General features: G+C 51.7%; 1 protein-coding gene across 1 annotated transcript; it reads right to left on the reverse strand.

Moving 5' to 3' along the window:
- Positions 1 to 3,683: 3,683 nt before the first annotated feature.
- LOC128273671 (protein tipE) lies at positions 3,684 to 9,809 on the reverse strand. Its single transcript, XM_053011694.1, has 2 exons — positions 9,034 to 9,809; positions 3,684 to 3,753 (listed from the first exon to the last, which is right to left on the reverse strand). Exons 1-2 carry the CDS (start codon positions 9,807 to 9,809, stop codon positions 3,684 to 3,686), a joined length of 846 nt encoding a protein of 281 aa, XP_052867654.1.
- Between the last annotated feature and the right edge of the window lie 2,338 nt (positions 9,810 to 12,147).

The following is a 12,147-nucleotide window of genomic DNA, read 5'->3' on the forward strand; positions in this document are numbered from 1 at the left end:
ATGGGATTACAACGATTTACAAAATGCCACTTTATTCGGTGGCTGTGAAAACAATACCCCGCTCGGTTCATTGTTTTTGTGTCCCGTTGAATTTATCCTTCGCCTTCGTCTTATCGTCAGCGCCAATTCCTCTAGGGGAAAAATATTTACCCCAGTAACAATTGAAGTTGTGACTCCATCTCGAAAACAATACCACAAGTTGTGCTGCCGGAAGGCCTGTTTTGTGGAAGAAACTCTTCAACTTGTACATTGACGGTCGTACTGGGTCTGGCGTGAGTTATGGCCGACAAATTGATTATAATTGCTTCCGGAGGCACGTAAAAGGCGGAACCTTCAATTGGAGGATCCGGGCGCATCCGGAAAAAATGTTCAAAATTGTAAGGATCTTCAATTTGCCTGGAAAGCCATAGATGGTTTTATTTGATTTGCTAACAATTGAAATTGATGAAAGTTTGATGGTTAAGCGCACCATACAGCCTTGGTGGTATTTTTGCCTTTGCCAAATCCTTTGCCTTTGAATGTTCACTTTCTCAATTCCTAATATTTACCGTAAAATCTACAGTATTTTTTCCCTCTTTTCACATGCAACTTTCAATATGATCGTGACGACTTGACTATGAACTAATCGGCACAAGATATCTAAATAGCACCGAACAAAAAAAAATAGAATCAAAATAGCGAACCAAAACCAAATGTGCTCGCGTCGCAGACGGCGTTTGTTATCGATTTATAATACAGTGGCTAGAATTTGTGGTCTCGGATCTGGGTACAAAACGGCTCGGAATCGTTCAAAATAAATTCTGGAACGATAAATCGACATCGAACAAGAAATGCTAAAGTGATCCTAGTGTTAATTACTAATAGTTGCGTGCGGTTGTGGTCGTGTCCGTTCGTAAGAAGCAAACATTCGTGCCGAGAGTAGCGTTTCATGCGATTAATGACATCATCATTGGTCGTACCATAACCGGGTGCGGGTGCGCTATGCTGTTGAGGTCCAACGGCAGGGCAGGACGGGGTTGGTCATGCCATAGTCTGGCATGGGAATATTTCGGAAACAAGATCCCTGACCCACGGGTTTGATTGGTGACTGAAAACCGAGTGCTTCGACGAGGGTTATTCTGTCCGAACCGAACCTTTATTACACCGTGACTGCACGGACACACACAGACACATCGGAGCGTACAGGGCTAGGGCCGTTCTGAAAATTCGTTACGTCTCCACTCATTCCACATCGGGTGAAACTACGGTTAGTGTTATTGCTCGAGACGTTGTGGGTTTCTGCGAAATGTTGCCTACCCGCCATATTGTGCCGCAGGCAATGCTTCCGTTACCATTTATTCAACATTTTAGCATATGTTTGGTTCGCAGGATGAGCTGTTAGCTACAGTTCCTTTTTTCGCTTCGTTTTCGATTCGATTTCAGCGTCGCCGTCGACGACGCCGCAGCGGCTAAAACTAGGTGTGTGTTGTTCCACTTTATCCAATTCTCTCCCCTGCTACTGCTACGTGTCGTTCGAAACGTGACAATGACTGGATGCAGTCCGAATGCGGATTGATTTCACTTTCGTTAGCTTTATTTTAATCACCACCATCGGGTGTACACATCGTATTTGTCTACTTACATAGTTTGTTCTATCACTAGTTATAGCCTTTTCCTCTACGTTGGTAACACTAAGTGGCCTGCCCTCTGCTAGCTGCTTCATCAGCTACAGTCGACGTTAACACTGCTTTACTGTGAGTAATTCCGATTTACGTTAAACTATTCCTTTACTTTTCGGTATGCAAACTTACCTCCATATTTGCTTGTGTATTTTTCTTTCACCCGCTTCATGCTTGTTTGTTTCATTTTTAACTATACGGACGCTTAGCTAATTATTTGATTTACTTATCACTAATGTTCACATTAATGTATCCTCGTACTTGCTGCTGCTGCTGTGTTACTTGTTACTGTTTAATGTCTAGTTTTGGTTTTGTTTTTCTCATAAACATGTTCATGTTGCTCTCTTGCCGTGTCGGCCACGTCACTGCTTCCGCTTTAACACTGCGTTGTTAAATCGAACGATATACTTTATCTATTCCGCATTAGTTTGCCCATTTTTTCTCCATAATTTGACACCCTGAAGAGATCATTTTGTCTATCGTTGGCGCACTGTTTTGATTTTTCTCATTATTCCACTGTCGCTTGTGACCTCCCTCCAATATTGTGGTCCTCCGCACGGATTCGCTGCCACACCAAAGCTCACAGATCTCTGCACCGCAGGCAAATGTTTGGCGAAGCCATTGGATTGTACGAAACGAACTGAAAATGGCTTCTCTGTCTCGATAGCACACGTTCCGTCTGCTCGCCTTCGGTGCTGGTCCCTGATGGGCGTTCTGCCGAGCGCCGAGCTGTGGAGTTCAGATATCAGAAACGGAAAACTTCCTATACAGACTCAGTACCCCGTAGGGAGGGGCTAGTAAGATGCAGACGGTCTACAAAACCCTCCCGATTCGTCTCGATGTTTTCAAAGCTCCTTTTATGGTTTCTTGTTCACTTGGCCAGCCTGTTGACGGTGGCCACAAGTTCGGGAACCCAATTTGCTAGTACTTATCACCCCATCTGAAGCGAAGCTACCAATATGGCTCCCGTTTGACCACGTACCAAAGGGTTGAGCGGCAAATTATACGGACCGGACGTGAGTTATCACCGAAAACCGGAGCCGGGAAGTGGGTCAAACAAAAGCACGCAAAAACTACCACCTCGCCATATTGTCGCGCGGAAAAAGGACTACGGCCCTCTTTTGGAAAGAAAGCCGAGCCAACGGCGAAACGGAAACGGTTTTCCTCCTTTTTTATCGAATGCACTTCGGTAGCCTGTTGGAAGCCTGTTCCCTACCGGGTCTCAAGACTTTCCGTGCGACTCCATTCTCTGGATATCATCATTTATTTTACTATGCTTCTTGGGACCATTCGAGTGACTCGCGAATCATTGTCGAGCGGTGCAGTTGGCCGTTGGGACCGCTCAGAATCAGGGGTCTCAGTAAACGCCATTCCGGCATAGGATAGCGTAAGAAAATTCGAAATTCCCCGTAACAGCTTCCGGGCTTCGACCAGCGATGCCTGCAACTGGATTTTGGGTGACTTCCATGGGTGCTAGCAAACGGAACGACGTGTTGGGAATCAAACTCCTGGAAGGAAGCTTAGCGTGGGACTCCCTCCAAGAGATGGTTGCGTCCTCTTCCACTAGAGGACGCCATGCCCGCGCTATGATCCGCCCGGCCGCAGACGAGCGTGCCGGTACGAGATCGGTGAAAGGCGCACAGCACCGTCGAACTGGAGACTAGAACCGGCAGGAACAAACATCTTCTTCTTACCGAGCACGTCGCGTCCAGCGAACTCGTATACGAGACTCGAACGCAGACTGGTGGCGCCGCCCACGGCCAGTAACGACACCAGCACCAGCCACTTGACGATGGCGAGCGGGTTGATGAGGGTGGCGGTGACGATGCAGTGGGTGATGACCAGTGGCAGCAGCCGGGCGAGGCGAAAGGGCCGTGCCGTCGCCTCTACGGTCCGAACGGGGCGCTGTCGGAGGGAACATCGGTATGGAACGCCGTGGAACACCGGGCACGATAGGATACCTCGTCATAGGTCGCTACTCGTCGACGGATTGCCGAGGTTGCTCTCCAGGGTGTCATCTTTGTGTCAGAGTGGCTGCTTGTACACCTCGATCGCCGGTGTCAGCATGTCCACCCGTGTCGATATCGACGAATCGCTGGCGGAAGAAGCAAGAAAACAGACAGAATTAAGAACCAGCCGAAAACAATGGGACCACGTGTAGACCACGTGGTGAAACAAAATGGCGGTCCCATTACGGGAGCAAATTGAAGCGAAACAAGACGGCCCCCTTCCAGGAGACGGACGGACCACACTCTGCCATAATGTATGCGCAAAGGTCGAGAAATTTGTGTAACTGCACCACACCGTCGGGTGTAGCGCTTTTCGGGGCGAAGCCAAAGTTATGAACCCAACCCAGCCCGAGTCCACGCCGTACACGCGATGACGGATGTGCTGACGTCCGCGGAAGACGCTGCGGACCCGGCCGCGCTGCCGAATAGTCTTTTCGCATGCAATGTCCCATTAAATCGCCCGGGCACGTGTTTTATGATTTTCACTTCTTCATCCACCCAGCCAGCCAGCCAGCCAGCCGCATGCCGAGCCAGCAAGGACCCGTACGGATCCGCGTCTGAGCCTACGGTCCGCGGGTTCGTGCAGTTTGGTCGAGCAGCGAGAATGAAGTTGTTGCTGATTGGGGCGTGCCAATGAAAATATGTTTTTAATAAAGAAATTCATCGTCGCATATTTGGGGGCCACCCCATTTGGCGCAACCCAAGCATGCGCGGGGACATGCGAATTTCCGGGCGCACGCTAAGTGGGGCATAACAGTCTAGTCGGGAGACAGTCGGACACGGACTTTCTGTTTGAAGCGTTTGGAGGAACTTAATGGCTAGTGATTCTCTGGACAGAATTCTTCGCGTTTGTTGGGCCAGTCGCTGGAGCCGAATAGGTCGTTCATAGCCTTTACCCGTTGAAAGGTGAATTTAACGCTTGCTTTGATGACCTTGAACTTGTTTATGCGTGTCGATTCGTCTGTCGTTGGTCAACAACACAGACACGTGTCGGTACGACGCATGGTTAATGGTTCACTGTATTTTGCATTCAGAACTCGGACTAGGATCATGCTGGATGTTTAATATTGAGGTCTTGAAGTGTGTTTCTCCCATTTGCGTCCAGGTTTTGTACCGACATAGGCGACATCGTTGTTATTTAAATAAGGAAGGTTTTGATACTAACGTATATTACAAGTGTTGTTAGTATGATCAAGTACAAAACATTATTTAAGCGAGTACAAAATATTATTTTTGTAAAGATCTAACGTGAAATGTTTTGTGAGAACTCTGCTCCGTCAATAGCAAACATTTTGCTAGTTAGCTGATGTTAAACTTGTTGATAAATTATTCGGAACACTCTCGAAGCCCATAATGTTGGTCTCGAAAATGCTGTTCTAAAATTAAAAGTAGCGCCTGCAAGAAGTTGATCAAATTCATAGCATCATTTAATCATTTCAATCGCTTAAACACAAGTTAAAATATCTTTTGACGACAATGGATGAAACATGCAATGCAATGGATGATGCAACTACCCGTATTCAATTGGGCATTCATTTTAGAGTCGGTTAAATCCGTCCGGAAAATCACGCTATTACTATTACCAGCGGCTATTGCTTTAGTGTTCGGAACGTAGAAAAGGGAAAATAACCACCATGAAAGCAATGCTGCCCTTGAAGTGCTTCTTCCCATATTCCCAGGATTTCCAGTTGTGTATTCTAGGCATGGGAGATGAAAAAGTCCATTGTGTTGTAACACAACATTGACCATTGAGGTTACGAATACGCTAACCAGCACCGCTTTTCCTTAACAAAACGAGTCAAGTGATTCGAATCTTTTCCTGTATAGAAACTCCATATGACATTTCATGACGGAGTTTTTTTTGCTCTTTTTTTCAAAAGAATTTTGAAATTCACTATTTCGCTCTCTGCCTTTGTCAGCCGGCGAGAAGCCTTGGCCCATTTGCATCATGGTACCCGACCGCTAACCGTCCACAACTACGAAGAGGAAACGCCACTCCGAGAGTCACGAGAAAAAAATGATCGAATTTATCATCCCGCCATCAAACATCGTTAGACTACACATTCCGGTCCCTCTAGTGAGGTCTCGTGAGGAGAGATTCATTTTGAAGAGCTGCTCCACACTCACCGCCGCCGCCTTCCGTAGCCCATTCTTCTGGGAGATCACATTTTTTATGCGGTTTCCTCTACGGGCGTCCGGGTGCGTAGCCCCGTCAGTCACCGAGGCTGCGTTATGTGAGCGTTTGTTGGGTGATTTTTCTTCTCGACTTTCATTTCCTTCGAGGCAGCTTATCTTGGGACGGGCACGCCGTGTCGATTGTGCCAAAGTGACAGGCCCCCTATTTGGGCCCCGTCTCGATGACGGGAAGACGTTATTGAACAGCGCTCTCATCACCATCATCATCAGGATGGCCGTCGCCGTACGCGTCCCCTGTTCGACACTGGCAGCTCCGGCACGGGAACATGTAAATACTATCAACATAATCATCGTGATCATTCTCGACGCTCGGCGTTCAGAGGGGCCGGCGTACTGCCAAAGAATTTCTAATGAAGTCTTCTCATCCTTCTTTTCGGGCTTTTTTGTGCCAAACTCCCAGCATAGTGGGTCCTTTGAATCCGCCCTTTTCTGCCGTCGATCGGGACGGGCTGGGCTCGGGGCGGGATGCCACCAGTTACAGTTCGCCAGAAAGCCAACGGTACGGCCGCATACACGTGCTTATGATGCCACTTGCAAACTGATGATGGGCAATATTTTATAATTTTTCAGAGTGTCCCTTCTTCGCTGGAGGCTTCGGGTTGGCTTGGACCCATTTCATTGGGAGTTCGTGCGTGGCGAAGAAGTTGCTTGGAGATGCCTTTTCTATTGGTCTCACTTGCTGGATCTGGAGTTGTGCTGCGCGTGAGGCGTTTCCTGGTAATCGGCAGAACGAGGATGCGTAATGCCGAAGCCATCAGCACGTATCGCCAGCAATTGTCCATTCGGTGGAAATTTGAACGATTTTTGAACGGTATGAAGGCCAGTACTTTAACAGATCGAGCACACTAATCACCGAGTGACTTCAAAGAGTTGAGGCGTGGATGAGAGAGAGAGAGAAGGAGAGAAAGAGAGAGAGGGAGAGAGAGAGAGGAAGAGAGAGATGGGTGGACGAATTCATGGGGAAGATAATCATGCTTGTGATGAGCTTTTATTAGTCGCAGAGATCGTTATCGAGGATTTGCTGAATATTGAACGTTAGATATAAAACTAACAAGGACAATGGCACTCTTTTGTCAAATTTGTGTTTTAGACCCAGCTTCTTGGCCCATGATCAATGTAAACTTGATTCTGTATTAAAAGTTTGAAAAACAACAACGACAACATTTAAGGAAGGCAGCATTTGAAATTGAATACTTTTGGGCGTATTCCATGGCTGTTGCTGCAAATTTGGAATATAAACTAACTGTTGAGAAATGTTTGAAGAAAATTTTCATGTTTGAAGACTCTAAGTATGTCAAAAAACTTTATCACATCAAAAACTCTAAACACAAACAATTAAGGGAAACCGTAACCTCTTGAAAATTCATACACCCAACAACACACAACAGCAGTGTTGTCCGAGGACTCTTTAGGACCCAACCCGCAGCCGGTGAACACCGATTCACGCAGCTAGAGTGCCCACTACTACATTATTCATGGGAAGTCCATTGCGTTGTTTGCGCCAGAAACAGAAAACGCAGCAAAAAGCACAGCGAACGACGGACCACTAGCGGCGAGCGAGTGACTCATGACTGCAAACACATACGCGTCGGCCGAAACAAAACGGCCGACAAATAAATATGTACTCTCCGAGCGAAAGGTTGAGAAACAGATTATCACTTATGGCTTCCGCCTTTGCCCGACCCGCCAACGGAAGCGGGACGGCACAAGACAGCGCCCCCGCTGTCGGGGTCCTTTATTCCAGACCGCAGTGGGAAAGAAAATGAAAATCTGAGCACCCAAACAGCGTCCTTCGGGGACGCCAAGTGACACTTTGTTGTCGGGGCCTTAGCAAACGGTGAGGGTCAAGCGCACCCACTACCCGTATTGGGGCCATTGCAGACACGAGAGACCTGGCAAAACGGCTAGGGGTCACAAGAAGAAGGACTCAACCACACTCTAACAGCACCAGCGCGCCCACGAGTATTAACCGTAATGAAATAACAAATAATCCAACGACGGCTGCCCATTTCGGGTGGTTATAGGAAATTGTCACGCGACTGTCACCTACGTTCGATCGGTTCGCGAGGTCCTACGCCGACACCAACGAATGGCGGGAAGCACGAGTGACACACCACAAAGACGGAACGCAAAGCACGGAAGTGGAAAACTGAAACCCACCGAAACCCAGGCAGGACTTTGGAGGCTCTCGCTCCGCCGTCGACCTATTCGACTGTCACGTCGGTCTCCACCGTTCCCTGGCACCCGTTCCATATGCGCCACCCGTGTCACTTTGTGTCATTCGATTTGGGGCGGCAGCCGAGTTGTTGTTCATTTAGCGTTCGTGACTACGGGCGACAGCGTTTCGGGTGAATGCAAAGAGCTCGAAGAGCTTGGAGCCAGCGCGAAGCGCGCGCTGCTTCAAGTGCATCCTGGTCGAGTGGGGAAGCCACCGGCCCGTCGCCCACAAGGGTGGAAGGTCTAGTGGCGCCATTCATTCAGCAAACGCCACGAGGACAGATGTCAATGTCGCCCACTTCTGGCAGATTTGGTGGTTTCGGTGGTTGTTATGTGGGGACTTTTTGAAGTACTTTTAATTTCGATTCTCTCTCGCTCTCTTCTGGGAAGTTGTGGCGATGGTTGAAGGCCTTGTGAAGGTCTGGAAAGAACTCCTCCTTCGCCCGGGTGGAAAGTGAGCATCGTTGCCAACACACGACGGTTTCGTGCTCAAGTGTTAAAATGGCCGTTCTCTGCCAACGGCGGCTCGAATTGCCCGCAACCGCCTCCGGTGAAAGTTACTTGCACATTGTTACCAACCGGCACATTATAACGCCCTGGACGCCCCCGCTCTGGATCGCCCTGGATCGAACCGCTTCAGAGTACTTGTTTAAAATAATTAATTCCACCCAAGGTGCGCGTGTCGCGGTCCACAAGTAGCGGAGAGCTGAGGGCTCTTAGGCCCGGCCCAGCCCGCAAGGGGCCGCCTTTCGGAAAAGGTGAAAGTTTACCGAGACCGTTGCAGATCAACCGACAGGGCGCCAATTCAACGCAACCATCCCCGAGAAGGTTAAAGGCTCACGGCGGCTCCGTGGGCGGCTAGCTACGGGAGAGGCAGATATTGATACCTGGCGTGAATACTGTTACGGTAGTCTCTCCACCAACTCATTTTGTGGCTCTAGGTGTGGGCTTACCTGAGGTTCTCTATCCTAGGGCGGCGGTGCCGGTGCCGGTGCCGGCGCCGCTCCTTCTTACACCTACAATCACAGTGCATGATGCAGAGAAAGACCGACGAGACGACGGTCACGATGAACGGCACGACGAAGAAGTGCACGATCGTGCTGACCTGGTCCTCGCGGTTGTACGCCGTCATCACGACCGTCTTGTTCTGCTTCGAGTAGTAGCAGGGAAAGACGGCCCCCTCGAAGCCGTACAGGTCGGTGAAGTTCTTGCACTTGACCGTCGGCGGGTAGCCGCAGCCCTTGATGTTGACGAGCAGGATCGCCTCGTCCGAGCGCTCGATGTCGGTCAGGTTGAACAGCTCGGCCGGCGTCGCGTTGAACGGGAAGGTAAAGTTGAGATCGTCGATGAACGTCACGTAGATGTGCGTGCACTTGAACACGTCCGAGGTGCAGCCCTCGCGGCACGAGCTCCATGAGCAGTTGAACAGCCCGGTCATGTCCTCGCGCCGCGTCGTCACGCACATCGTCGGCTGCTCGACGAAGTCGCCGACCAGCGTCGAGATGGCCGGGTCCACGTACAGCGGCACCAGGAAGAGCAGCGAGGCGCCGGCCGTCACCGACAGGAACGCCAGCCCGGACGTGGTGTAGAAGGAGGCGTTCTCCCGCAGCGACCGCTTCGGCGGGGGCCCATTCTTCGCCTTCTTGGCCGCCGCTAGCTCCAGCAGCTTCTTCTTGCGCAGCTCTTCGGCCTGTTGCTCGAGCAGCAGCTCCGAACTATCGCTCCTCATGGTCGTGGTTGCTGCTGGCACACTGCAGGCATGCACTGCAGGTCGGGCCGGGTGGTGGCGGGGCCGGGCGCGTCGGCCACGGCAGGGGAAGCACGGGCCCGACTAGGGCCGGAAGCCCGCCCGGGAGCACCGCTGGCGCTGCCGAGGGCGACAACGACGACGACGACGACGATGACGACGACGGTCGCCGCGGCACCGGCGATGGTGATGGTGGCGGTGATGATGAGGAGGACACTGATGGCGGTGCTGTGGCCGGGGCCGGGTTTCCGGCATCCGCTGCTAGGAGTCCCGCTGCTGCTGCTGCTGCCAGTGGAACCAGTATGCACACGATCCACAACATCCCCTCCTTCCCTTCAAGGACACGCCGCCGTGGCGCTTGCCAGAGATCGTTCGCTACCTCGGACCCCGGAAGGCCTCCCACCACCACGCGCAGCCGCTTTCCTCTGTGTACGGGCGTGTCTGTGTGTGGATGTGCGTTTCAAAATGGTCCGAATGGTCCTGGTCTGTAGCTCCCTTGGGGCTCACACACGCGACGCCCGGTTACGTGTGTCTACGCAACCACAACCAAGAACCCGAATTATTCATCGCACGCAGCCACTGGGAATCAGGCGGCTCTAAACCGCACACTTTGGCGAATCGGTTTTGGGGTGGTGGGCGGTTGCTCCGAGCATGCCACGGAACACCGGAACGCGCGCTCAGCGACCAGCGATCACAGCGGGGCGCCTTCTCGCAACGCACCCTCGCAGCAGGCTGCGAGAACCACGAGTGCAGCTCTCTCACTCTCTCTCGGCGGGGTGCCAAACACTACCACACTACCACTGGCAAGCAATCCAAGTGTGAGCCTCTCGAACACTATCACGCAAACTGTCTCTCGACTCACTCGGGCTTGCTCACGCTCTTTCACTCGCTTTACTCTCACTCGGTACGGGGCTTCTCACTTTCAGGCGCTCGATCTTTCCTCCAATCAACCTCATGCTCTAAAGGCGACTGCAGCAAAGGACCTTCACCACCATCCTAATCATCATCATCATTGTCGTCGCCGTCTTCGGACACCACCGCTGCCACCGTTCATTCATTCATCACCGATTCTTAGAAGCAACGACCAGCTTTCGTTGTTCCGTGCGTTCGTTTTAGTCACGCACCACTCTCACACGCACTCACACGGAAGGTGTACCACTCACCGAGCCGAGACGCGCCACTCACGCACGCAACGAGGATGCTGCTGTCGCCGCTGTTCGGTTCGGTCGCTGTTTGTGGTCGCCGGATGATGGAGGCGCCCGGTAGGCCACTGACGGTGCTGATCTGCGGGACGTCACTTCGTGTCACGCGCCACCCGCTGCCACCGGGACTCGCGCCGTGCGGATGACAAACAGCCGCGGGACGACCGCTCCATCGGGCAGCTAATTAGCGTGCAATTTGGGTTTGATTTCATTAATGATGCTTGGGCGCCTGTGCCGTGTGCCTGTCTGTCTGTCGCCGCGAGCAGCCCAATTCTTCGGACCGCTATTCTTCGAGTGCGCGATTCACAACAACGGCCATCGTTTGTTGGCCGAAGGCGGAGGGAGTCAGAAGGAAGTCCTTTCGTTTCCGGCGTTCAAAGCACAGTTGAAGCACTAAATGGCGGAAGGCGCTTAAGGCGTGTTGCGTTGTGCTCCGGTTCCTTCGACGGCTCGCGCTTTAACCGCCACGTGCTGCTCTGCCGGAGACGGTTTCAAGGGCCGGACCTGGCAGTCGGGCCGTTCGGTTGGCTCGTTTCGGACACCACACTTCACCGCGTTTCGAAGCCCAACCGGCCAGGGCTGCCTGGTGGCCGAGCTAAAACATTCAACCTCGGTTCTTTTAGTGTATTGATTTTTTCGTTCTAGCTGCTAACCTTTGCCGAGCCAAAACACGTATCGACACCTACACACACACACACACACGCGAGTGGAGGCGTACTATGCGGACGTACGGACAGCGCCCCGGGCTCCAGAGGGGACGACAGGGGATTGGGCCGACCCGATCCTTCGGGGTCGGGCTGCCGACAGGAACTTTGAGCCGCCCGCCGATTTTCCCGGAAACTGTTGAATTTTTTTGTGCTTTGCGTTCACTTTTGCTGCCTTGCTGCCCAACCAGCCAATTGGCGGCAGCGGCAATTTGTTTGATCGACGTCCGCACGGTGCGAAAGGCTTTACAATGTGTTCCACAACAACACACGAGGGCGGAGCAGTAATTTCACGTGGGCTCCGTGTGGCTGTTAGGACGGCCGTTCATGGGCACTTTCTGCCCGCGACTGCTGGGTGCTGTTGAAGAAAGGTACAAAACTTACATCGTGACTCTTTCGCCCACAACAATTCCA

The sequence above is a fragment of the Anopheles cruzii genome, chromosome 3 (assembly GCF_943734635.1).
Source record: "Anopheles cruzii chromosome 3, idAnoCruzAS_RS32_06, whole genome shotgun sequence".
NCBI classification, from domain to species: domain Eukaryota; kingdom Metazoa; phylum Arthropoda; class Insecta; order Diptera; family Culicidae; genus Anopheles; species Anopheles cruzii.